The following is a 24,696-nucleotide window of genomic DNA, read 5'->3' as shown; positions in this document are numbered from 1 at the left end:
TTGCAGATGAGACAAAGCAGAAATGAGTACAGACTATGTAATTTCATTTATTTTTGTTTTTTGTCTCTGAAGGCCTGGGGATTGAAGCCAAGGGCACTCTCCCATTAAACTATATCCCCAACCCTTTGAAATTTTTATTTTGAGACAGAGTTTTTAAGTTGCTTAGTCTGGGCTCCAACTTGCCATCCTCCAGCCTCAGCCTCCCAAGCCTCTGGGATTACAAGTGTGTATCACAGCACCTGAAGACTATGGAATTTTAAATGGGAGCTAGGAGTATTATAAAACTTTCTCTTTCTTTGTCCTGCAAGGGGAATGAAGGAAAATGGGTTGTCGTTAGAAAAGGTTTTACAGTATCTGGTGTCATCAAGCTTTAATTACAATAAGGGCACTAGAAACCCCTTTTTTTGGAGAAGTAACGCTTCAACATAGGACTGTGCAGGCAGAGAATGTGCTTTGAGAGCACAGGTGGCCAGCTCCTGTGGGCACGGTCCAGGAGGTGCATCCTGGAGAGAATCAGGTCCTTTATGGTCAAAGCTGGGGATGGGAATAAGAAGGCAATGTCTAGCTGGAAGCTCAGATGAGTGTTAGTAAAGAATGGAACAGGAGACAACAGGTAGGCTGGAGACCCAGAGGGAAAGAACATAGACTGAGGAGGCCAAATTTGGGGGTAGGAGGAGTGTATGGTTTAAATGACTCTCTTGTGCCAACTCAGTGCTGGAATAAGGTTGAGGACCAGAACAGCCTTCAGTGACCAGATTTAGATTGATTGTGTCTTGAAAGTTGAAGGTCAGGTTGTTTGTAAAAAGTCATTAAAGCTCAAGCACAGATGGCTAAAGCAGGAAAGCATTAGACCTGCCAGCCCAGCTCCCCTTTCCCTAGATAGGACCCAGACTCACACAGAGATGCAACGGCCTTCCCCAAGGGCCCCCAGCTGCTGCTCAGTGATAGAGCCAGGACCAGAACCTACATGCCCACATCCCAAGGCCATCCTGTTGCTGCAGCCCCCATATCAGTTCCTGGTTTGCGGGTATAACAGAGGGAACTACACTGGTGTTATGACTGAAATATGAAAAATTGGGGGAGAATCATTTATCTCGTTTGACTCTGGCCAACCTTTTTGCTGAAAAGCCAAAATTTAAACTCTCACCACTGCCAATGGGCTTTCATTCAGGGACATGATCTATTTGGGAAATGCTAGTGTTCCTGGTAGTTGCCTAAACCTAAAGTCCTTCTTTTTCCTGTTTGTTCCTCCAGTGTCTTTAGCCTCTAGCACAGTGGGATTGGCTGGACAGGTGGTTCACACAGAGACCACAGAGGTTGTGCTGACAGCAGATCCTGTCACAGGATTTGGAATCCAACTGCAGGGCAGTGTGTTTGCCACAGAGACTCTCTCCTCCCCACCTCTGATTTCCTATATCGAAGCTGACAGCCCAGCGGAGAGGTGAGATGCTTTTCTTTCACAGTATTTTTTTGTGCTATGCATTTCTGGTGCTGGCTATCTTTGAATGGCTAATAAATTATGGAACAGTGCTCAATGCAGGTAATGCCAGACACAGTGAACTCTGTTGTGACAATAAAATTTTATGTTCATGATCAGATTTGAGAAGAATTATAAGCATGGATGCCTTAATCTAGCAGATTCTTGTCCATCAGGAGACTAGAGGCTGTATTAATTAAAAAGGAGAAAATCCATGCCAAAAAAAAAAATCTGAAATTCAAACCTCAGTAGTTTCACTACCATGCAGGAATGTATCAGTTTTGATCACATTATAACAGTACTATGAGCACAAAATATAAATTACTTCCCTGGGGTACTTCAGGATTCCCTTGCCCACAGTTGTAGCCATGAAATGCAGGAGCACAAGACATTGCAGTTGACCTAATGTGATTCCCGCAGCATTGAATAAATAAGACCAAGCAGTCATGCTATTTTGCAAGGATCAAATGAGGTAGATCTGGCAAGTTCAACTTGATGATTATGTATTCTACCTACAACCTCTAACATGTGGTTCTAAATTAGATGCGGGGTACTACAGATCGGAGACAGAGTGATGGCCATTAATGGAATTCCAACTGAAGACAGTACCTTTGAGGAAGCCAATCAGCTCCTCCGAGACTCTTCCATCACGAACAAGGTCACCCTGGAAATTGAGTTTGATGTCGCAGGTACAGTCCAAATCTCAAGACCGTGGCAGCATCAGGAGCTGGCCGCATCTGAATTATATTGTTTATGTGGCAAGAGAGAGAATTATTTTTTTATATACTGACCATGTTTTTGTTTAAGAGGTTTCAGGTGTCATTTTGAATTGCGCATTGTTTTTGTATTATTCATTAAAATGTCACCACAAGAACAACTGAAAATAAATGTGACAAATTGAATGAGTAATAGCCACTATGGAGGCGATTTCAAAAAGTCATGTTGCCTTTATTCTAACCTTCCTCTCTATGCTGGAGAAACCAAATTCTTTAATCCCAGAAACAAGAAAAGCCTGTCTGACCCTTCCCACTGCAAAGAACACGGGGAAGTTATATGGTAGAGTAATAAAAATTCATTAGGTAAATTTATACAAGCCTAGTAGGTAAATATTTGGCCTTTAGTGTTAAAGAGAAATTGCACCAGGCACTCATTTAAAATAATAAAGGAGACTTTATTCAAGACTAGTTCAATTGAGTCAAGATTATTGTAGTAGGGGAGAGACTGGACTCCACTCCAAACAGACAGGACAGATGGGGATTTCTATGTAGCTAATGCACAAGGTGAGGGTGAGCAGGTCTTTGGAGGGGAATTTCTAGGAGGATCCAGATTAGATGGGGGCAAGGGTGGTGTCTATACACTGGCTCAGGAGGATTCTTACTGAAACTGAGCTCCCAAGCCAAGGAAAAGTCCTGTTCAAAAGAAGAGGGCTCAGGGGAGCCTAGGAGTTTGGTCATGGTGCTATGTCCTAGTCAGTAATTAGCAGGTGTTTGACTGACAAAGATTAAATCTACTTTCCATTAAAGAAAGCTGGATACTCAAGTGAAATTCCACTCTACGGCCCACTAACATTCACCAGTCAGTAAAGATACGCCATGCCTTTGGGATGCAGGGATCAACTAATTCCAACAAATATCTGCTGAGTATTCTATAATCCCCTACACAATGTAGATGTAACAATGGACAGGAAAGGAAGAAAATAGCCCTGTCTTCATGAAGCTTATAGCAGCACAGAAAGTTAATTTAGAAAGCAATACATATAAACATAGATAATAATATGTTCTCAGCAGAAAATAAAGCAGGCTAGAGGGCTAGGGAATGGCTGGGGGAGCTATCTTGAAGGATAATTCTCCAGGAAAGTGATATTTGAGTGGAAATTGGAAATAGAGAAAGTGTCAGCCATCAAGGATCTGGGAAAATAAACACTCTAGACAGAAGGAGTAGCCAGTGTAAAGAACTTGAGCCTGAAAAATAAGTTTGGTGAGAAGCAGTTGAAAGGACTGTTGCTGGAGCATAGGAAGGAGTAGAGGGGAGAACTGGACTGGATTTGGAGTTGGAGTTGAAGAGGCTAGAAGGGGCCACAGAATACAGTGTCCTGGTGAAGAACTGATACTCCACGTCTAACAAAGCCAGGGCGCACTTTATGCAGCACAGTGGGGGTAATCTGATGAATGTTTCAGAAACAGCCTTCTGAAATGTAAGGGGGAAAATAGCAGAAGCAGAAAAAAAGAAAAAGGATTTTATAGCAATTAGAGAGGTAAAGAAAAAAAATCATGATGACCTGACAAGAGGGTAGTGCTAAGAAGTGGGGACAGTGAAATTCAGACCATGGCATGAAGTAGGGCCAAAAGAACTTGACTAAAGATTGGATACAGAAGATGAGGGAAAGAGGAACTTTTTTTTTTTTTTTTTTTTTGGAGAGAAACAGTAGATTTCTAATTCAGGCATGAGTTGAAAAATCCATAGCCAATGCCAAGACAAGCATGCCTCTTAATCCAAAAGGCAGCTACTGAACACCCTTACTAAATGCACTGTGCTATGTTCAGGTCATTGGAACTAAAAATGGGAGGGATCAATATCCCAAGGAGTTCATTGCCAATTGGAAAAGAATAAGTACTGGTGAAAGACAAGAGGATTAGTGAATTTATGTGGCCGCTGGAGGACATAGGGAAGGGCCCAGGAAGGCAACACCTCCAAGAGCCTGGGATTGGGATCCAGGCTCATGAGCAGGACCAAGGAATGACCAATATATCAGCGATGGTTAAAGTCATTGGGGAAAAGCTAAGCATTAGGGAGAGCGAGGGTAGGAAGGTAATTGGGCAAGCGGGCAGAAGTGGGCAGAGTTCTACCTGAGGAATACTGAGACTTTAAGCGCTAAGGTGGTTGCAAAGGAGATAAAGAAGATGACTAATGAAAAGTGGGAGGAGAACCAAAAGATGGTGGCATTTTGGAGTAGCAAGAGTTTCGAGGCAAAAGTCATGTTCAATAACATAATGTTACTGCAGGGAATTCAAAGCTGGAAGTGTCCTTTGGTTTAACAATTATAATTTTCTTTTTTTTAAAAGACACTGCCAGGGTAGGTTCACAGATGTGAGGACAGAAGTCAGATCGTAGTGAGCTGAGTGAGGGAAGGGTGAGAATACAGACCTGCTGTGCCTGTCACCTGCCTGGGGTTTGGGTTTAGAAAGCAAGTTTAGCAGGAAAAATGAACTAAATGGTGAAAATGACTGGGAGTCATGGGTTCCTCTTTTTAAAACTTGTACTGTATTTAGTTATGTGTTTGTGACCCTGTTCTATGTGCCTTGTCCTCTATTCAGTAGTTCTCAAGCAGGTTTAATTTTTGTCCCAGGGGACATTTGGCAAGGTCCAAAAATTTAGTCATAGAGAAAGGAGATAGGACAACAGATAGAGGGAGATTCATAGTTCAGAGGTGACTTGTTTTGTTTTGTTGAGATTGGAGATATTTGAGCATGGCGGGGCCCTGAAACAATGAGGGAGAGAAGAGATAATTGGTGGAATCAGGTCCCCGAAGGAATGAGAAGGAAATGTTATCTAGAACGTAAGTAGATAACTACCCTAAGGCAGAAGATAGAAGACCTCCTCTCATGAATTTAAAGAAAAGCATGTGAAACTGTAAATACATTTTAAACTGTGTTTCAGTAGTTCATGTAAGCAAAGGTGAAAGGGCCTATAGCTTGGGTTGTTGAAAAGAATGATGTTGGTTTGCATGTGCAAAGAATGAGTGAGAAAACCAACCGGAAGCACATAAAGGAATCTTCAAGCTGGGTGGGGGACCAAGCAGAGTCAACCTGCAAATTATGGACTTTTGTCCCATTTCATTTTGGGAATGAAAATGAGGATTTAGGAAATCTCAGCTGCCAAAGAATAAGAGCAGAGAAATAGAGGATTGGATTGGACCAGAGACTGAGATTTCTAGAGAAGGTTCAATAAAAGAACCCAAGTCAAGAATGTGCAAACCACTGCTGAGAGTGAAGATGAATAATTATGAAAATAGCACACTAATTACCATGATGATATTTACCAAGTGCTCACTGTGTGGCTTGTTACTGTCCTAAGTACTGTGTGTGCATTAGATCATCTAACCCATGTGACAGCAAAGACATTGGCCACTAGTGTTATATCCTCAGAAAATCAAAGCTTACCGTGTGGTAATGGTGGGGCTGACATTATAACCCCAGCTGGCTGACTTCAAAGGCCACACTCAACCACTACACTATACTGCCTGTGTTTGAAAGAATCGGAGCTGGAGATAGACGGGAACCAAAAAAGGATCAGCCTGATAGACTGAGAGGACAGGGAGGACTTAAGGAACTGGGGTCTCCAGGAAGAAAAATGGGTACATTGAGAGAAAGCAGGTGAGAGAGCTACAGCTAGGAGGTTGAGGCCCATGATGTATTAGGGTTTTGAATTTCAGGGAAGGTCAAGCAAAGCTCAAAGTACTGATGTTCTAACGTGGAGTGGAGGCAGAGATCATTTGACCCAAGGAGATCTGGGAGTGGAGAATGCAGGGTGAGGGAAAGACCTTCCACTAGTGAAATTTCTAGAAGGGTGTCAGGACTGAAACCAGGAGGGGAGGGGGAACCACCCACACTTGACATGCAGTGAGTGAGTCCTTTGCCTGGACAGCTCTTCCCTGATGCACCCTGGGTGGTTTACTCATTTTATTCAGGTCTTCATTTAAATGTCGCTCACTCAGAAAACTCTTCCTTGACTCTCTGTCCCTCTCCTCCTGCCCAGATGGATGACTCTTAGCCCTTATACTCTGATAATATGTTGTAGAAGTATTTATTGTCTCTCTTCTCCAGTAGAAAAATCTAGCCATGTCAGGATTTTGTGGGTTTTATTCACAAATGTACCCTGAGCACCCAAAATCATGTACCAAGCTCTTGATCAGTACTTGGTGAATGAATGAATGGGTGAATGAAGTGCAGTTGGAGGCTGGGTCAGGAACTTCAGTTTGCATCAAGAACTGAGATCAAACCCACTTTCTCTGGGGTTCCTGGTCTCAGAGCTGCTTCTTTTGCAGTCTGTTCTGTCTGTCTTTGTAGACAAGTTTTCTCTGCCTTTTTATTGTGCATTTTGGGCCCATCTTTGCTAAAGTGGACAGCCAGTTCTAACTTCTAACTCACAGGAAAGCAAATCTAATGGGCCAGCTTAGGTTTAGCATCCCTCCCTTCTAGTCAACTGTGACCCAGCAGGAACCAGGTAGAAGGGCCCTGTCGGAATCAGATGGCAGTGACGTTATGGTTTTCAAACAGGAAGTTTGCCCAGTTACCCCAGACATACTTACTACAATGACAGAACATTAGTGGTAAAAGAACTCTTATACTCCCATACCTTCATTTATTTATAAGAGGGGAACTGAGGCTCAGGTGGGCAACTCTAGGTCATACAGCAAAGTGAATGGTAGGTCCTAAAGCCACTGACTTGCAGCCCACATTCTCCATTTCATGTTACGGTAGCTGTTTCATTAAAAAAATAAAATATGAATTTAAAAAAAGAGAAAAATGTTAGACTTACCACTATGAAACAATCAGATTCCTGTATGTCTGCCCCACTGACAGCCTTTGTTGCAGGGAACTGTGAATCCTGCACACAGTAGGACATTCAGCAGCACCTACTCACTACCTTTCAGTAGTGCAATGACCCAAACAATTTGACCTTCTTCATAAACAGTATCTAAGTATTAACTTGTGTTATGTATGCATTTTTATTTTATGTGTATCCTTGAAATTTGTTCATTGCTTAATGCATACTTAATGTGTATTTTAATATTTGCTGATTTAAGACTTTAATATCTTAAGTTTAAGGTTGCATCTATTAAACGTACTTTATTCAGTACCCATATTTAATAAGGGACAAGAACAAGAAACTTAAGGTCATCTTCCCAGCCCTTGTTTGGTCCAGAAAGCAACGCATTTCAGATCGATAGAGATGATCAAGAAAAAATGTGTTCCCATTGTCATTCTCTCCTTCCTTTCATGTCAGACATCACTGATGATGTGGCTCTTCTCCTGCAGATACAGCATCAGAATCTTTAGTAAGACACCCTATTTAGTCATTATTGATCTACTGGAATCTATTGGAAACTGCCTGAATTTTTTTAAAAATCCTTTTTAGTTAGTCAAAAATTCGGGACAGTTGTTAGGGAATCCCTGGGTGTGAGTTATTTCAAGACGGCCCTGTCCTGGACCCACTCCCAGTTGTCTGGACGTCAGCCATTCATTTCTAAATGTGTTCCTCAGAAATTGTTTATACACTGATATTAATTCTCCCACCCCTGGGTCTCAGGGACAAACTACCACTATTTTATAAGCATTTTAAATGACGTAAAGGTAGTTAAAAAGCTTAATTCTGAATATACTTTTGCCTAAGTCTCTGCAAACAGATAGTATTGCACAAACATCACAGTAATGTTAATAGAATTTTTTAAGTTGAAAGTGCTCATAACACCATCACTCTGTTTATATTCCTTTACCAAAATCCTTTATATGTATATGTATAATTTTATAAAGTTGTAGTATGAGCACAATTTATATTTTGCCTTTTTTTATTCTTTCAAACACCAAACTACCATGAATGATGTCAGAACTACTTGAAATTTCTGCTCTAACTCTGAAGTTATTTTGTTGGAGAAAATATAGCTTTGTGTTCTGAAAAGAACTCTCAGTGCAAATCCTATCAAGTAACGCTTGCTACCGTTGCTGGAGCCCCATGCTTTCCTCTGAGGGGGGCAGTTAAACATTTGCACTCCTCACAAGGGCGCCCAGTTGATGAATCAGGATATGGTGCTTATCTTACTGCGCCAACAATAAATGCTTCAGGCAGAAAAGTAGACCAATGGGAAAGAAGGAAACCTTTTTACCCAAATGTGTTTTTAATTATAGTATTAACAAAGATAAAGCAAAACCAGGGAAGTGTAAAATAATCACTTGGGAGTCTAGCAAAATAAACATCATTTGTTCCCGGAATTATATTTATTTACTCTAAACCTATTGTTTTTTCCACATATTAGAACCTTTTCCTCTTTAGTTGTTTTGCTTTATAAAGTCCCACATTAAATATGCTTTTGCTTTAACAGCCAAATAATTATATAAGGAAAAAATAACAAATATAAAACAAATCATGTTGGCATTTAAGGATTAAAATGAAGCCACAGTTTGATCAAAGAGACTCATTAGTTGATATTTGTTTATCATTATGAATATTTCAAATTTTACATAGTCAAAGTGATTCATTAGTGTTTTCCAGGAAGTGATAATATCCCTTCCAATGCCATTAACAATATTAATCTTGGTCAAGGTTCCCTGCTTTAAAAATTTATAAAAGCAAAATGTCGCTGTAATAATTATTATAGATCAGTGTTCTCTGGCCCATTTTTTTTTTTATTGTACACAAATGGGATACATATTGTTTCTCTGTTTGCACATGAAGTAAAGGCATACCATTTGTGTAGTCATGCATTTTTCTAGGAACTCACTTGTATCAGGCCAGCAGTGCAGGTAAAATGTTATATCTGTACAGAGATCCATAATCACAAACATACAGTACGCTCCCCTCCCCTTTCACAGAGAACCTTTTCTTAAAACAGAAAAACTAAAACAGTCACACACACACAATGGGTTCCAAAAATTGTAGGGCTTCCTATGCCACATGAATTTATATACCCCATGTGTACTCTCTGACCACATAACCAAATCATTTATTCCTGCTGTGCCTGTGAATACTTGGGTGGTGGATTTCCGCTGGTTCCCATCCCACTCCATCAGTGTGTTCTTCCACGATCTTTCAATGGCAAAGACAGAAGTGCACTCCAGCTAGTTTAGACAGAAAGGAGGCGTTCACTAGAAGTATAGTTTGTGTTTCACAGGCAGGAGGGGCTACAAGCAGATGCCAAGGGCCATGGAGGTCAAGCACAGGCCCTCCCTTCAAGACCTGGGACCTGGTGCTCTCTCCTCATGCACACTGTCTCTTTCTTCCATCTTTCTGCAGATTGACTATTGGTACATATGGGCAAAGTGTGCACACTTTCAAAGGTCCCACCTTCCCTGCACTGTGCGTGCTAACTCCAAATTCTTAAATGGTCACTTGTGGGGAAAAAAGGTGCCAATTAGCCTTATATTGTTGGAGTGAGGAATAAGTCAGGCTCAGGAAAGAGATGTCTCCAGGAAAAGAAGGAGTTGGAGAAATATTTGGGAAGTACTTGCAGTACTGGTAGTTAGGAAGGAGGAAAATCTATGTTTTTTACCTTCTTTTTTCTCTTTTCTATCCCAGTTTATCAAAATTAACAGATCTTTTTTAAAATCTATTAGAAGAAATGAATAATAATTTTATCTATCTCAAGTCCTTTTGGAAAAATGAGAAAGATAAAAACTCTTTTTTGGGTGGTGGGTAGCATACTGGGGATTGAAATCAGGGGCACTCAACCACTGAGCCACATCCCCAGCCCTATTTCGTATTTTATTTAGAGACATGGTCCCACTGAGTTGCTTAGCAACTGGCCATTGCTGAGCCTGGCTTTGAACTTGCGATCCTCCTGCCTCAGCCTCCCGAGCAACTGGAATTATAGGCATGTACCACCATGCCTGGAAGATACAAACTCTTAATGAATAAGTTAAGACATATATGTGGGTTCGCTTCTTGGCACATCAGAGTGTTGTTTGTTGAGGACAACAGAGAAGTCAGCACTGGTCTGGTCTCAGAGAGATGAGTTTGAGCAAGTGGGAAAGGTAGCCAATTCCCTCCCATCCCTTAGAAGTGAATTGAAGAGCGAAGGGAGGAGGTCAGAGACAGAAGACTTGGCTGCACCTCTGAAAGAGGAGTGGCTAGAGATCCTTTCTTACAGGGGGCCTTCTAGAAGCCTGGAGGCTGAGGAAGGTGGAATTTTTATTGTGTTCTCTCGTTTAACACTCTTGGATGAACCTTCCTAATTGGAAGATCAGATGCTGGTCTTGTAAAAAATCTACTGCTTAAACTTCTCCTGGGAGAGGACAAAAGGTCAAGAAGAGCAATTTCAGTCAGGACCAGGAAGGGAGTACTACTTCCATGAGTCCAATCCTGGCTTTCATCTCTGCTGTGCAGAGATTCAAAGTGTGTTAAACACATGATTAACAAATTGGCCTGGGAACCCGAGGGCCTGCGAGTTCTGCCCACACCATGGCTGCTGTACTCAGATCTTCATTCTGGAATCAGCCTTGAATGGAGATGATGAGGCTGTCAGGGGGCTTAGTTTGGCCATCCCACAATCCCTGTTTCCACTCACATTTCCTTTGTTCTTCAGACTTCTTCCTACACTTTTCCAAAACCTTCAAGAAGGGATTTTAGTCTTTAGCAACTTCGTATGAGTACATGTTATCCCTTTAGAGGTTATTTCCATGTATCACTAATTAAAGCTTTTCCAGACTGTTAAAGTAATTTTAAGTGTACACTTAAGCATGTGCAACAAGGGTTGGGGCCATAGCTTAGTGGTAGAGCACTTACCTAGCACCTGTGAGGCACTGGGTTCGATCCTCAGCACCCCATAAAAATAAAAAAGTTATCAAAAAATTTTTAAAAAGAGTATGTAACAATTCCTTCTCCCAGATAGAGTCAGGTCTCGGTAAAATCAACTTAGTTCTATCAAGGGTTGAGAATCAGCCAGGGCACACTAGTTCTCTCTGTGTTGCTGCAATACTAGTTTACTTACTTCTGTACTGACTGGTCAGTATCTGAGCCCACCTCCAGTCTGTCCCCAGGATCTATAGACTATAGGGTCACTCTGGCTGCATTTGGGGCCTCTTGGGTCACTCTGTTTGAACTCTGCAGAGTCAGCATTCAGTATAATTGGTTATACAGTCAGTTATTGCTCTGGTTGCAAAAAGTTTTGAGTATCATCCTTGTTTCTACTTCTTTTGTTAAGCTTTTCATTGTCAACACTATAAATTAAGGCACTTCTCCAACCCCAGATCCACAACTATCATATGAAACTCTTTGTTTTATTTTGAAATTACAGAGTCTGTCATCCCAAGTAGTGGAACATTTCACGTAAAGCTCCCCAAGAAGCACAATGTGGAACTTGGAATAACGATCAGTTGTAAGTAAAAGTATGAAATATGAAATATTTAAAACATGAAATCTTAAAGACACTAGAAAATTGGGTCGTTGAATGATTTACAGGCATGGCACATGTTTTCAGTGTGGTGGCTGAGTATTGCTGTCATGATGTAAAAACATGGAGTTGGTCAATCCTCTAGCACTTACCTTTTGAATGGGGCCAGTCACCAAAACACTGTCTGATGCTATTTTTCTTTATAACATGGAAGTGAGGATATCTACAAAACACAGTTGTTTTAGGTATTATATAAAATCATTTACTGCCTTACCTTGTATAGTGCCTAGCAAGTAAAAAGTAAGTTTTTAGTAAGTATGTTTCAACTCCCCCCATGAATAATTAAATGAATAAAAAAGCATATATATAAATTCCTTACATTTTAACATATTGTGGATTAAGTTTTATATTTAATTAATGCAATAAAACAAATAATATTTTTCACTTTTAAGACTATCTTCTCGTGTCTACTGTGAATCTATAATCCATTTCACAAGACTAAAACAAGGTCCCTTACTTTATTAAATCCCTGCATTCTTCCATGGCATTGAAAGTATGTTGGTTAACCAAACCAAAAGGAAAAGCAAAGTATATAAATGTGTTTAATTCATTTTCTTCCTCAGGCTCTAGTTTTATGACTAGTTTGGTAAAACAATTTTAAAAATTTCCTCCCCAATGGACTTTCATAAAATGGAAATTGAGGGGAGCAGGATTTGTCCTTTTAAGATCCATAGACTCAGTTCATCCATAAATGTCCCAAGAAAATGAAGCAAATGATCAGTGCATAAAGGTGAAAGGAGACACAGAGGCAATGACTGTGACCAGGAGGTCGTTGCCTCAAGAATGATGAGGCTACATAAAAGTACCTCCAACACTGTCAGATAGCATTTATGTCCGTGGTTAAAGCAAAATAAATAAAAGGACTTCTCAGTGGGCAGTATGAAGGGCGACTGTCCAGTTCCACTTTGATGATATAAATTTAACGCTAAAAATGCAATTTTATTTATAACTGATAAAACATGCGTATCTACTACACCACCAGAAAGATTGTTTCTACAATTCAGAGTAATGTTAAGAATAAGAAGCCATATATATGAGAGGGGATCTATATCCCTCCATGTCCCAAAGTGGCCTACTAGGAGGAAAGTAGAAAGACAAATGAGATTTTGGCGACTCTATTCCTATTTTAAGTGCGTCTGAAGTCATTTATACTCTAAATTGGGTCTTTCAGCCTCTAAGAATGCTGTGAAGCAAATATAGTTTGTGATTATTCTGTCAACAGCTGTGGCTACTGAGATTAAGGGAGGACACATCATGACTTATGATCCCCAAAACATTTAGGGTTCAAAGTGGCTTCTGCAACCCCACATAACTTTAGGGCAATTTTCATTTATTCTGTTTATTCGTTCCATTCCTTCATTCCACCGTAAGACTGCTCAGGCGGTATCCCTTGAGGTGCACACAGTGTAATCTCTTGGCTCTGCCCAGAGACCTGCTTTTGCTTCTGTTCTTCCCTTCTTCTACCTTCACACAGTCAATACATCCTGCCCCCTGTGTTCCTGTGATAGATTTCAGGAGTAAATGCCCTGTCCAGACAGATGCTTCCTGCTGGTGGGTATTTTGAGGGCATCACCTCCGTGGAAACTTCTACCATCACTGCCGGTTATTTTACTTCCAATTTTTTTACTTAGGAAAATGTTCTTCGGTTGTTTTATGTAATAAATTTAATCTTAAAAAAATGATATAAATAAAGATATGATTCATTAACTAGCCATCAAACATAACCCTGTGGCATCTTTTTCAAAAGAATAGACATTGATCTGCTCAGCTTGAGATGTAGTTACGTACATGCAGCTGCACGATATTTGTTTATTTGCATGTGGAGATCTTTAAAATTCTCTTATGATGTTTTTTGTATGTGCCAACCATTACTGCTAAAACTGACTTTAACACTGATAATGGCAAAACCCCAAAATCCCGCCCCCCCAAGAATGGCTTGAATTGTAGCCAGCCATGAGCAAATGCTATTCATGGAAGCTGGAAGTGCCGTGCCACTGCTGGATGGAGAAATGACACACAAGCCTGTCACACGTGCTTGCCAGCCCTTGCAGAACTACAGCCCCATTTATGCCACTAATCATCACCATGCTGAGTTTGTGTCTCCTCTTGGAACATGCTTATAATTTGCCAGTTGAGAAAGCACAACTTGTGATAAAAGGGGTGGCGGGGGGGGAGAAGGACAGAATCCATTTGTGTTGCTACAAAATAGCAAATTCCCACGGCCTGCCATAGTTCCTGGCACATACAAGGTGCTCATTTAAACCTGTATTTATTAAGTGAGTGAATAAGAAGTCTTCATGAGCAAACAATGTTGTACTAAGCCCTTTTCCCTCCAGGAAACAAGCCTTGACAGGAGATGATGAACACAGATGTTTGTGCACAGACTCTTGAATGAATTGAGGAAGCCTTGACTTGGACAGTGATCACCTGATTCTCTCGCTCTCTCTGTCCCAGTTTCCTCACCTTTAAAAGGGTGTACATATTTCCTCCTGCACAGCATTGACAAGATTAAGTGAGTTAGTGTATGTAGAATGCCTAGAACATGTTGAGAACCCTAACATTAGTATAATGATGTTAGGATAATGATGACCATTAGTTACTTTGCACACAAGAGCCTTGTGCAATATTTTAAACCCAGCTCTAGACCACAAATTCTAGAGCCTACTCTAAATTATACCTCCTAAGTTAGGAAATCCAGGAACCCACTTCCCTAACACACACAGGTATTATGAGTGAAAATGAGGCATGTTAAGGATTCATTGATTTTCCTCACCATCTTTACACAAAATCCCTTTCTATTTACTTGTGAAAACTCAGAGTACCAAAAAAGGGCCCTTCATCCAGGGAAACATCCCATCAAAACCTTTATGGGGCACCCTCCAAGACCTCATCAACCAAGAAACAAGTCCCTGAGTGAGGACGTGGCGGACAGTTTTAGACTAATTTTCTTAAGTTCCCAATAAAACCTTGACAGCACATTAGCATCAGACATTACTTTTGTGGATGTTACTGCTATAGTATGGAGTGATTTACTGTAGCAAATAAAGTGGATGCAGTTTGGGACTGGAAGCCACACCCGGACACCCTCACACCCAGTTAGTCAGAATCATAGCTGTTACCTTCCTGCTTTTCAAGACAGAAAACCCTGGCTGTCTGTGTCATGTGCCACTGTCAGTAAAGCCCTTCTAATAAAACAAAATTCTGAGATTTTGTTTTGGGGGTTTATATGGACCTTATGCTAGGCACGGCACTGTGTAGTTCTATGTGTTTTCTTATTTAATCCTCAAAGCAACCCCAGGACCTCTGTCCCCATTTCACAGAAAGGACAGTCCAGCTCAGCTGCATAACCTGCCCAAAGACCCTGAGCTAATAAAGGGCCAAGCAGACGTCCAAAACCATTCTGTCTGCCTTAACCTTGGCTTTACTCTCACGGCACACCTCTCAGCCCTGTCACCGTCTGATTGATGAACCTTCACAAATTCTGTACCAGAAAAGCAAAAGGCAGCAATTTTTTGAGTGCAGCTAATTTGTTGGATTTCCTTTTTGGTTGTGACTGAATTGTTTGCAGAAATGAAGGCTTGCTTTATTTCTTAGAAAATCATGAAGTAACCTTTATGACAAGCACAACAGATCTGTCATTCTCCCCCTAAGTCTTCCACACATTTAGAAGAGAATGGTTCATGGGTTTTGCCAACTTTGCAATAAAAAACTTTACTCAGTGCTCCATTTCAAATCAAATAACCCAGTTTACTTGCCATACATTGTATATACGGTTGCAATTAAAGCAAGGTTTAATGAGAAACACAGAGAGAGGGACAAAGAATTTCTCCATGGTAGCTTTGTTTTTTCATCAAACTCTTTGAGCCAAATGCCTTCACTAGCAGAATAAGTTCCACCAATGACTGGATGTTACAGAACGTTCTTGAACCACTTCATTGATTTCCATTTAATTTCAGAATTCACAAGAGTGTACTTGTCTTCAAAAACAGGAAAAGTTTTCAGACAGTATGGTTTTCTACATCCTCTGACACATTTTTTTTTCTTTTATGTTGTTTTGGTTTTTTTTTTCTTTTGTTTGAGTGTAGGTTTGAACCTAGGGCCTCATATTTGCTAAGCAACCACTCTACAGCTGTGCCCAGAACAGTTTGGCAATTCTGACATGAGTAAAAAAATGGTAGATTTCTCTAGAGGAACTGTATCAAAGCATTGACTGAGGACTTAAATAATGAATTAATTGTAGCAAATAGAGCAGTTTGTATTCTTTGCCAGAAGCTAAGTATAATGATTAAATGAAGTCTCATTAGTATTTACTGTGTACTAATTTAAACAGTGAGTCAGATATTGATATTTGTGTTTGCTTTTTTTAAAAAAATATTGTGTTAGATATTAAACCATCTGTTCTTGTGCATAAACTTTTTCCTGGGATTCAGATGGGATTATGGGATATGATATGGTTCTATGATTATTATGGGTTTATCAGACTGTTTATCATAAAATCTTACTTTAGGGACCTCTTAATGGTCTCTAAAAGCATATTATTCCAGGTTTCAGGTTGGCAAAACATCTCTCAGAGGCCAATTTTTTTTTGCAAATATTGAATTTGGTTAATTTTAGTATCAAACTCCTAAATTACATGTAAACTTCCTAAGTCAAGATGATTTTTTGTACTTAGGTGGACTATAACTCATTTCCAGAGGTAATTCTAAGTGAACTCAGTTCTAATTGGTTTTCATACTTATCAAATGGAAATATTCCTAAGAAAATTTATAAAACCTAAAACTGACTATTATGCAGAATAATAGCTTCAATGGCCAACCTAATCAAAGTTATATCAGAATATATGAAAATTTAGTTAACCAGCAATAAAATACTTACTACAGTCATTAAAATAAAACAGTTATTTCACTTAGCATGATATTCTCAAATTCCATCCATTTATCTGAACCAAAATGCAGTCTGTAAAAAATAAAAATTAAAAAAATAAAATAAAATAGTCATATTCCAGAACATTTCAGAATGATATGAATAGATGTGAATTTGAGAGCAGAAGTTAAAGATTTATAGCCCACCTACCAAAAGATTTCTTTCTGGGGGAAAAAAGAAGAGCTTCAAATTAGCACTTCTTATCCATTCTGCCTCCTGGTTCACCTGAGTAACAAGGCACATCCCCATCAGCAGGACAGTATCCTCCCTGGAAAGGAGTGCAGGACAGGTTGGGAGAAAGAATCACCTGTCAGCAGCACTAAGGGAAGTCCCAGTGGATTCTAAAATTCTCCTATTGAGGTACCAATCCGTCAGTTCCTCCCTGGAGAATAACTGATTAAAAGAGATTTAAACCTGATGGACAGCTCTCCAATTGCTTTTTCCAACTGCAACGTTAAATGACTTTGCTTTAGGTTTTAAGTTTATAAGTAACATAAACATTGTTGTAGATATTATGTACACCTTTTCTAATTCATTTACTGATTATGTTTGCTTTGCATACAAACTCTAATTGCATTAATGAAAGTTATTATAAATCAGGGGAAATGTACTGGGCAAATCATGGGTATAAAGATATGATTGTCTTATGTTCATAATTACAGCACCATCAAGTAGAAAACCAGGGGATCCCCTTGTCATTTCAGATATCAAGAAAGGGAGTGTGGCACACAGGTAAGGAAAGGTATTTTCTGGTTTATTCCAAGACATCTCTTAATTGAAGCAAAAATGACCCCTTCCATCCCAAGGCAGATCTTGCTAATGGATCACTGTTCTCAATATTGTATAGGCAGTCCCTATTAATCAATCATATTTGATATACCTGGTAGCAATGGTTATGTAGATATTCCCCTTATATCAATTTATTTCTCCACCCAGAGCAGACAAGAATCAACTAAAAATGATTTTCAGGACCTTTCATGAGTTTAGTGTGGGCTCTTCTTCATTGGTCATCTTCCATCTTTGATTTTCCAGCCAAAATCCTGAAATTAGCCCCAATTATGAGAGGTATTCCTCATAGACATGACAGCTCATGGAACAGTGTTGCTAGATGTCAGAATATCCTCCCTGAGCACACAAGATCTATGAGCATTAGCGATGTTCATGTCTCTTATTTGGCTCATATTCCACTAAAATCAGGGAGTCTCAAACTTTTATTTCACAGATAAAACTACTTCTTAAATGATTGAAAATATTGATATAAGACTATTCACTTTCCTTTTATTTTTCCATTAAGGACTTCAAAAAAATTCCATTTATTCCACAAGCATGTCATTAAAGAAGTATTTTAACATGCAAAAGGAAGGAAAGACATTGTATAAGTTTAAGTGGATAGGTCTAGACTTGGCTGCTGTGAAAAAGAAACTTATTGATCTCAAGGATCAAACAAAAAAGAAGTTTGTCTCTCATAAAACAGTTGGGAGGTAGGCAGGCCATCCAGGACTGGGGGTCACTGCTGGGAGAAAGTAGCAATCCCTCTTTCTTGATGGTCATCCCCCTGTCCTAAACACAGGCAGAAGGCAGTGGTTGGAGAAGGGCTAAGAACATACATTTTTTAGGAGGTTACTCAGAAAAACAAAGGGGAAAATGGATATTAGGAAGCAATTAGCATTCTCTGTCAAAGACTTGATACATAGAGGACGGTTCTTACAAATATGTGTGCCTATACATGCACACACATGCAAACACACATGCACAACATTCTCATTATTTTTCTCATTTTATCATGGACCTTAAAAACTTTCAACAGACTTGTACTTGTTCATTGTTAGTGTTAGATTCTAAGAGGCCACTTTCCAAAAAACTAGCATCAGATTCACCTACACCTTTTCTCCCTCCTCCAGACACTTGCAGAAATGGTAGAGATTCCAATTCTGGAGTTCCCTCTAACTCCATCCTACCTTGATTTCCCCCGCTCTCTCATCCTCTCCTACTATTTGATTACCAAGTGGTTCAACAGTGTGGAAGAGCATAAGGACCCAGAAGTCTCTGCAAACCCCAGCTCATTACCCCACTTCCCAGGAACCTTGGACTTTCTTAGTGAAGCTTATATGGATGCCCCGTTTAACTGACAAAAGCATTTTTAAAATGTTGTAATACTCAGCAATTTAATGTCACATCAGCCATCCCAAACAAGGCTGGAAAAAATGGGGTTTGTCAATAAGTGCAATTTAAAAACAGTTTGAAGAAACTCTTTTCCTCTGAAGATTACCATAATGCTGCATTATGCTAATGCCTCTTTAAATGGCCTGCTTAAGTGTTCATCATTAGTCATGTGTTACTCTGCATTTATTCGCAGAACTGGAACCCTGGAACTTGGGGATAAATTACTTGCAATTGATAACATCCGGCTGGACAACTGTTCCATGGAAGATGCAGTTCAGATCCTCCAGCAGTGTGAAGACCTGGTAAAGCTCAAAATCCGCAAAGATGAAGATAATTCAGGTATTGATGGCATCCTTACTTATGACTGATTCTTCTAACTGTCCATCTGTCAAAATATAGTAGCGCTTGATGTTTTACACACAACAGCTGGCTAGCGACATCGCAGCAATGTTTTTGATGTAGTTAAAAGAAACTTTTAATAGTGCATTCAGGGTATCATATAAATTTTAAATGATGTAAAAAAATTTAATAATGGTGCATTTAAATTAAATAATTGAGGTATTTTTACTATATATATTATTGTGCTTGTATTAAATAATTTTGGGGATGCAAACTGAATCATCGCCCAATATCACAGTAATACAATGGAATTAGTCATTTCCAAGTCTTCATTGATATTTATGTTACATAATTATATCCATAGTGACTGTTGCATTTTTACTTAGCTTTACAGACACTTTACCATTTACAAGACCTTCGTATCTGTCTTTGTTTTTCATTGCCTGTAGTTTATTTACCATTCTTTTATTCTTAAATTGCTTTCCATTGCTTCATTATTGTAGATAGTAGATAGCGCTATCATAGATGTTCATGCATAGATACCTTTGTTCAACTTTTCTTCTTTTGAATTATTTCTTTAGAAAATATTTCCAGAAGTAGGATTGCTGAGCAAAAAAAAGAAGGAGACTTGTGATTTCTGATACATCTTGCGCCATGTTGCCTTTTTGAAGGCCTGTGTCCATTCTCAGGGTGTCCAGTAGCATGTGAATGCAGTAGGAATGGAACGATGCTTCTCAGAATCTAGCAGGCCTCGGAACTGCCTCTGGGAGCCTCAGAATGCCTCTGGGACTTACAAAAACACAAGTTTCTGGGCCCCATCCCCAGCTGGGGCCTGGCGTTCTGCATTTCTAACAAACTTCCAGGTGGTGCTGCTCAGTCATGCAAACAGCACACTTTGAGTTGACACTGCAGAGGGAGTCTATTGTCTGTGGTAACAATTTGGAGCTAAATGAAAAAAAAAAAAAAAAGTTTATTAATTGAAAAAGTCAAATAAGGTGAAGAATTATAGAAAATGATAAATATTCAAAGCATAAACATTTAGTTTTAAATTTTGCCAATCTTATGGGTAAAGTCAAGGTCTTTCCTATGAATAGAATTCTGCTGAGTATAGTTAACAAATCTTTGTCTAAACTATATGCATATAGTTCATGATTTTCAGTTTTATTTTACTCTTTAAATTAAATGTATTTAAACTGATACATAAAAACAAAAATTATGCCTATTAATGTGGTAACATGTTTTGACACACATATTCTTTATGGAATGTTTAACTGAGGTTAAACATCTATCTCCTCAAACATTATTATTTTGTATGATAAAAACTTCTAAAATCCTTTGTTCTACTTTTTTGAAATATATAGTACATTGTTATTATCTATCGTCCCCCTACTGCACAATAGTACACCAAAACTTTTTTGCAGTTTTGATTTTAATGCAGTGAGAATTTAAAGCAATTTTATAACTTACTTCACTTACATTTTTATTTTCTCCAATGTTTTAGAGTTTTTCTTCTATTTAATTAACAATACATTTTTGCCTAATGTATTTGATTTTGTTTTTATGGAACAACTATATAGATTCTTTATATAATAACAAGTATAACTGGCATAAACAAGCTTGGAATAAGCATAATTGATTCTAAACTTTCAACATTGCAGTTCCAAGAAGAGCAGGAGTGGAAGGGTACAGGGGAACTAGAAAAATAAACCTATTTCTCAGGAGAATTTCATAGCATTAGTCTGTATATTTTACAATGGAAAGCCAAAATTAATCCAATAAAGTAAAAACTGGGTAGTTAAATTGTTTAAGCAAGGACTGGTTATAATTTAGATATAGACATGTAATTTTATTCCCACTGCATTAATCGGCTTTCTATCACTGTGACAGATTACCTGAGGAAGTAAACTTATAAGAAGGAAAGGTTTGTTTTGGCTCATAGCTTCAGAGTTTTCAGTTCATGGTTGGTTGGTTTCAGTGTTTTGGGGCCTGTGGTGAGGCAAAACATCATGGCTGGGAACACATGATAGAACAAAGCTACTTACCTCATGGTGACCAGGAAGCAAAGGGAGAGAGGAGAAGGGGCCAGGTGCCAATACCCTTTCAAGCACATGCCCCCAGTGACCTAACTTTCTTCAACAAGGCCCTACCTCCTAAAGGTTCCACCCCATCTCAACAGTGCCACAGACTGGCAACCAGGCCTTCATCATTTAAGATTGGGGGGACATTTAAGATCCAAATCATAGCATCGACCAGTAATGAATTATTATCCATGTTCTGGAATCTTCCCATCAACCACCTAGATCTAGAGTTCATGGTCATGTCAGGTCATGTGTTAATGCTTTTTATTCAAAGTTTAAAAAAATTAGTCATTATATTGATCAACACAGTTGGTAATGATGATTATATACAAATATATTTTATGACAATGTTTAAAAATATGCACTCATTGGTACTCATTATTTCTCAAGCAACTGATTTTCTATGCCAACATTTGCATTCCTCTTCGTTTGAGTCTGCTTCAGTTGCACTTGCTTTTGGGGATTTATTTCAAGAGAGGGCTAAAGCCTCCAGCATCATCTGGGTTCCATCCTAGCGAAGAGGCAAAGCCCTGTGGAGAAAACTATTTTGCATGATTTGCCCAGCTAAGCAGATCTTGTCTACTTCCTTGCACAGTGAAAAAGCCAAGCCAGAGATGAATATGTATGGTGTATACAGTTGGCAGTGTGTCTCATTTCAAAGTCCAGCTGTGCAGATGTATTGGCAGGGATTTCAGAGACAACAACAGAGCACTTGGAAAGCTAAATCTTAGTTTCAGTTGCTGATTTCCTTTGTCTTATTTTTGTGCTTTATACCTTTCTTCTATAATCCTTATACCTAATATTATGGTAATTATCATGCTTATTAAGAGTTTTTTAACTTTTAAAATGATCTATTTTTAAAAATTCTAAATACTTCCATTAAAAAATACACATAGACAAAATAAAACTATAAATATTGATGTGAGGGATATATTTACCCAAACCAAATTTTCTCAAATTGGTATACCAAAAGGTAGGTGCATTCAGACAAGTTTTTATAACAGATCACTATTTGAAAATTATCATCTGAGTATCAGTTTGGAAGAATTAGGATGACCCTCATGTCCTCTTCCCTCAGGAGAGTGAAAATATAATTTGAGTAATAAAAAAATAATAATAATAATAATTTGAGTAGTAAAAAAAAAAAAAAAAAAAAAAATTCTTTGTTATTTAGAGCAAAGCAAGTGGGAAGAACCCCCATCATTAAAAATGTAAAACCTGGTCACAGATTACTTCAAGCTAGTCTGTGTCATCTTAAAGCACAACAGACCTGAGGTTAAGGTCTAACTCTGCTATACTTGAGCTGTGGAAGTTTGAGCAAGTTAATAAACCTCTCTTAGATTCAGCTCTATTTCAAATAACATGCATGTAAACGTATGTATCCCCCTCAGAGAGCTGTTGTAACCTGGACTGGCTGTCAGTGTTCAGTGAGTGGGGAGTGTTTTTACTATAAGAAGCTCCTGAAATCCCTTTCCCTACACTTATTCTGATCCTTGATCAAGATACAACTGAGTGGAAGATAAGCACTTGTCATCAGGATAGTGACTAATTTGGGAACTGTGATATTGTTCCTAATCTGAAATTATGCTGGTAATTTGAATTGTCACAATGAATTGTTCCCATCCTTTGTCTCAATACTTTTGAATGGTAATATTCAGTGTACATACATCCTCTACCCCTGAAAAATTGCTCATACTAATACTGGACTTTCTCTACCCTAAGAGTTTTCCCTTTCTTTCTTTAATTGCCTGCTCTTTGCCATCCTTTGCCAACAGGAGTCTATAACCATGCCTGATGCAATCTGATTTCCTAAGCTAGCCAGTACTGCAACAGGTTTCAAAGATGTTGCTTCAAAATGTCAGCATTTCTTCTGGGCATGCCCATCTTGTTATTCTGCCATTGACCTTATACAAGGAGATGGTGGGATGATCCCACGTGTTGGTATAATCTTTGGTCTTCAGCCATGCTATCAGCATTATTTGGTGTCTATGAGGTGGCAGGAACTGTGCTGGGGACTCTTAAATAAAGAGGGCCCAATCTCTGCCGTTAAATTAGTCATCACTCAACAGGAGAAACAGAAGGAAACCTGCCTTTAACAGTACCATGAATATTCTCTGTGTTTACATACCTGTTAAGAGAAAGGGCGGGGGGCATCTTTTTGAGCATAGGGAGCTCGAGGAGATGAGTCTAACAGGCTTAGTCTCCAAAGTGTGGGTCCTGCCCAGGCAGGACAGGAGAGAGGAAGTGAGGCATATCTCCATAGGCAACCACGGCTGAAGCCTAAAGTGTAAGGACATGGTAGTGAGTGAGATGGGAAGCCCACTGGAGACAGACCATTATGGGCCTTGCACAAACCATCTTAAGAAATGGGAATTTTATCCTGAAAGCCAATGGGGGATGGGACCACCAAAAGACTTACAGCAGGGAAGTGCACCCATACTGTTTGGTTAGTGACCACTCATTTTACTAACATGCTGAATGAGTCTGAAATAACTGTTTCCAACTCCGTAGAATGAAATAACCAAGAACACTAGACTGGTTTCCCATCTGACAAGCTGGGAAACTTGAGCCCAATAACTTCTCTGAGCATCAGTTTCCTCAACTATAAATGTCCATTTGATACCTACTTTGCATGGCTGTTTTAAGGATCAAAGGAGTTGATTATTTTAGCAATATTGTTTATACCTAGTGAGGCCCAGTGAATGGGTAAAGTCATTATGAAAATGTTTTTAAAAATAATTTTAGCTTTACTTAATCATAGGCAAATCTTTTGGAACACTGGGGTGACAGGCATTTTTCTCCCTCTAGATTCAGTCACCATTCTGCCTTTGTAAGCTTTTGTTTGTCATCTTTCATCATCACAGGAACATACCCAACTAGAGACAAAACGTTCTTGTGAGTCCACAGCTCCAAGATGATGGCTGCTACTCAGTCCCCAGGTCCACAGAGATGCAAATAATCCTCTCCAAGAAAAACCTGTTGTTTCACCTTGACTGCATCTGGATCCCTGAAGCAAAGCTTATAGAGACTTTTGGGGATCTGTAGGAAGAGATAGAGTTTTACAAATCTATCCCATATAGTTTACAAGGATCTGCTTTGTATTACTGCCTTTCTGTCAATCAGTTACAAAGCTTTAATGATTTCTCTCTTGATTTAAATGATCTTGCTTCATATATAGTGCTTGTTATTCTAATAATAGTACTTTACTTTCATGAACTTGAATCCATATTGAAAAATATTTCCAGACAGCAGCTTGTTCCATCCACAGCAAATTATCTTTATACATTTCCAAGCACAGTCTCATGCAAATATAGCCTTATTACCAGTTAAATCTGTCCTTCAAAGATTTGAGCTTTCAGATATATACATATACCTAGATTAGAGGGGAGATGCCTCATTATATGCTCCCAAGTATGATCCTGGATATGCTGGAAACACTGGAATATAGGGTATCAGCAAGAAGCTGGTTATAGGAAGAACCTATGATAGAAAAACAGAAGTATTCTTCCTTTTCTTTGTACTTGATCTCTCAAAATAATACCTCTTAAACT

General features: G+C 39.0%; 1 protein-coding gene across 8 annotated transcripts in view; it reads left to right on the top strand.

Annotated features, from left to right (window-relative positions):
- Nucleotides 1-24,696, top strand: part of Grip1 (glutamate receptor interacting protein 1) — a 379,314-nt gene that overhangs the window by 298,680 nt on the left and 55,938 nt on the right. For all 8 annotated transcript variants that reach the window (XM_047550564.1, XM_047550567.1, XM_047550566.1 and 5 more), the window contains 5 exons: nt 1,255-1,441; nt 2,021-2,166; nt 11,487-11,567; nt 17,228-17,297; nt 18,922-19,067. In XM_047550564.1, coding sequence (XP_047406520.1) covers nt 1,255-1,441; nt 2,021-2,166; nt 11,487-11,567; nt 17,228-17,297; nt 18,922-19,067 — 630 coding nt within the window. The remainder of the gene's footprint in view (nt 1-1,254; nt 1,442-2,020; nt 2,167-11,486; nt 11,568-17,227; nt 17,298-18,921; nt 19,068-24,696) is intronic.

Source organism: Sciurus carolinensis, chromosome 4, assembly GCF_902686445.1.
Source record: "Sciurus carolinensis chromosome 4, mSciCar1.2, whole genome shotgun sequence".
Taxonomy (NCBI): Eukaryota; Metazoa; Chordata; class Mammalia; order Rodentia; family Sciuridae; genus Sciurus; species Sciurus carolinensis.
This window is presented reverse-complemented; position numbering and strand designations above follow the sequence as displayed.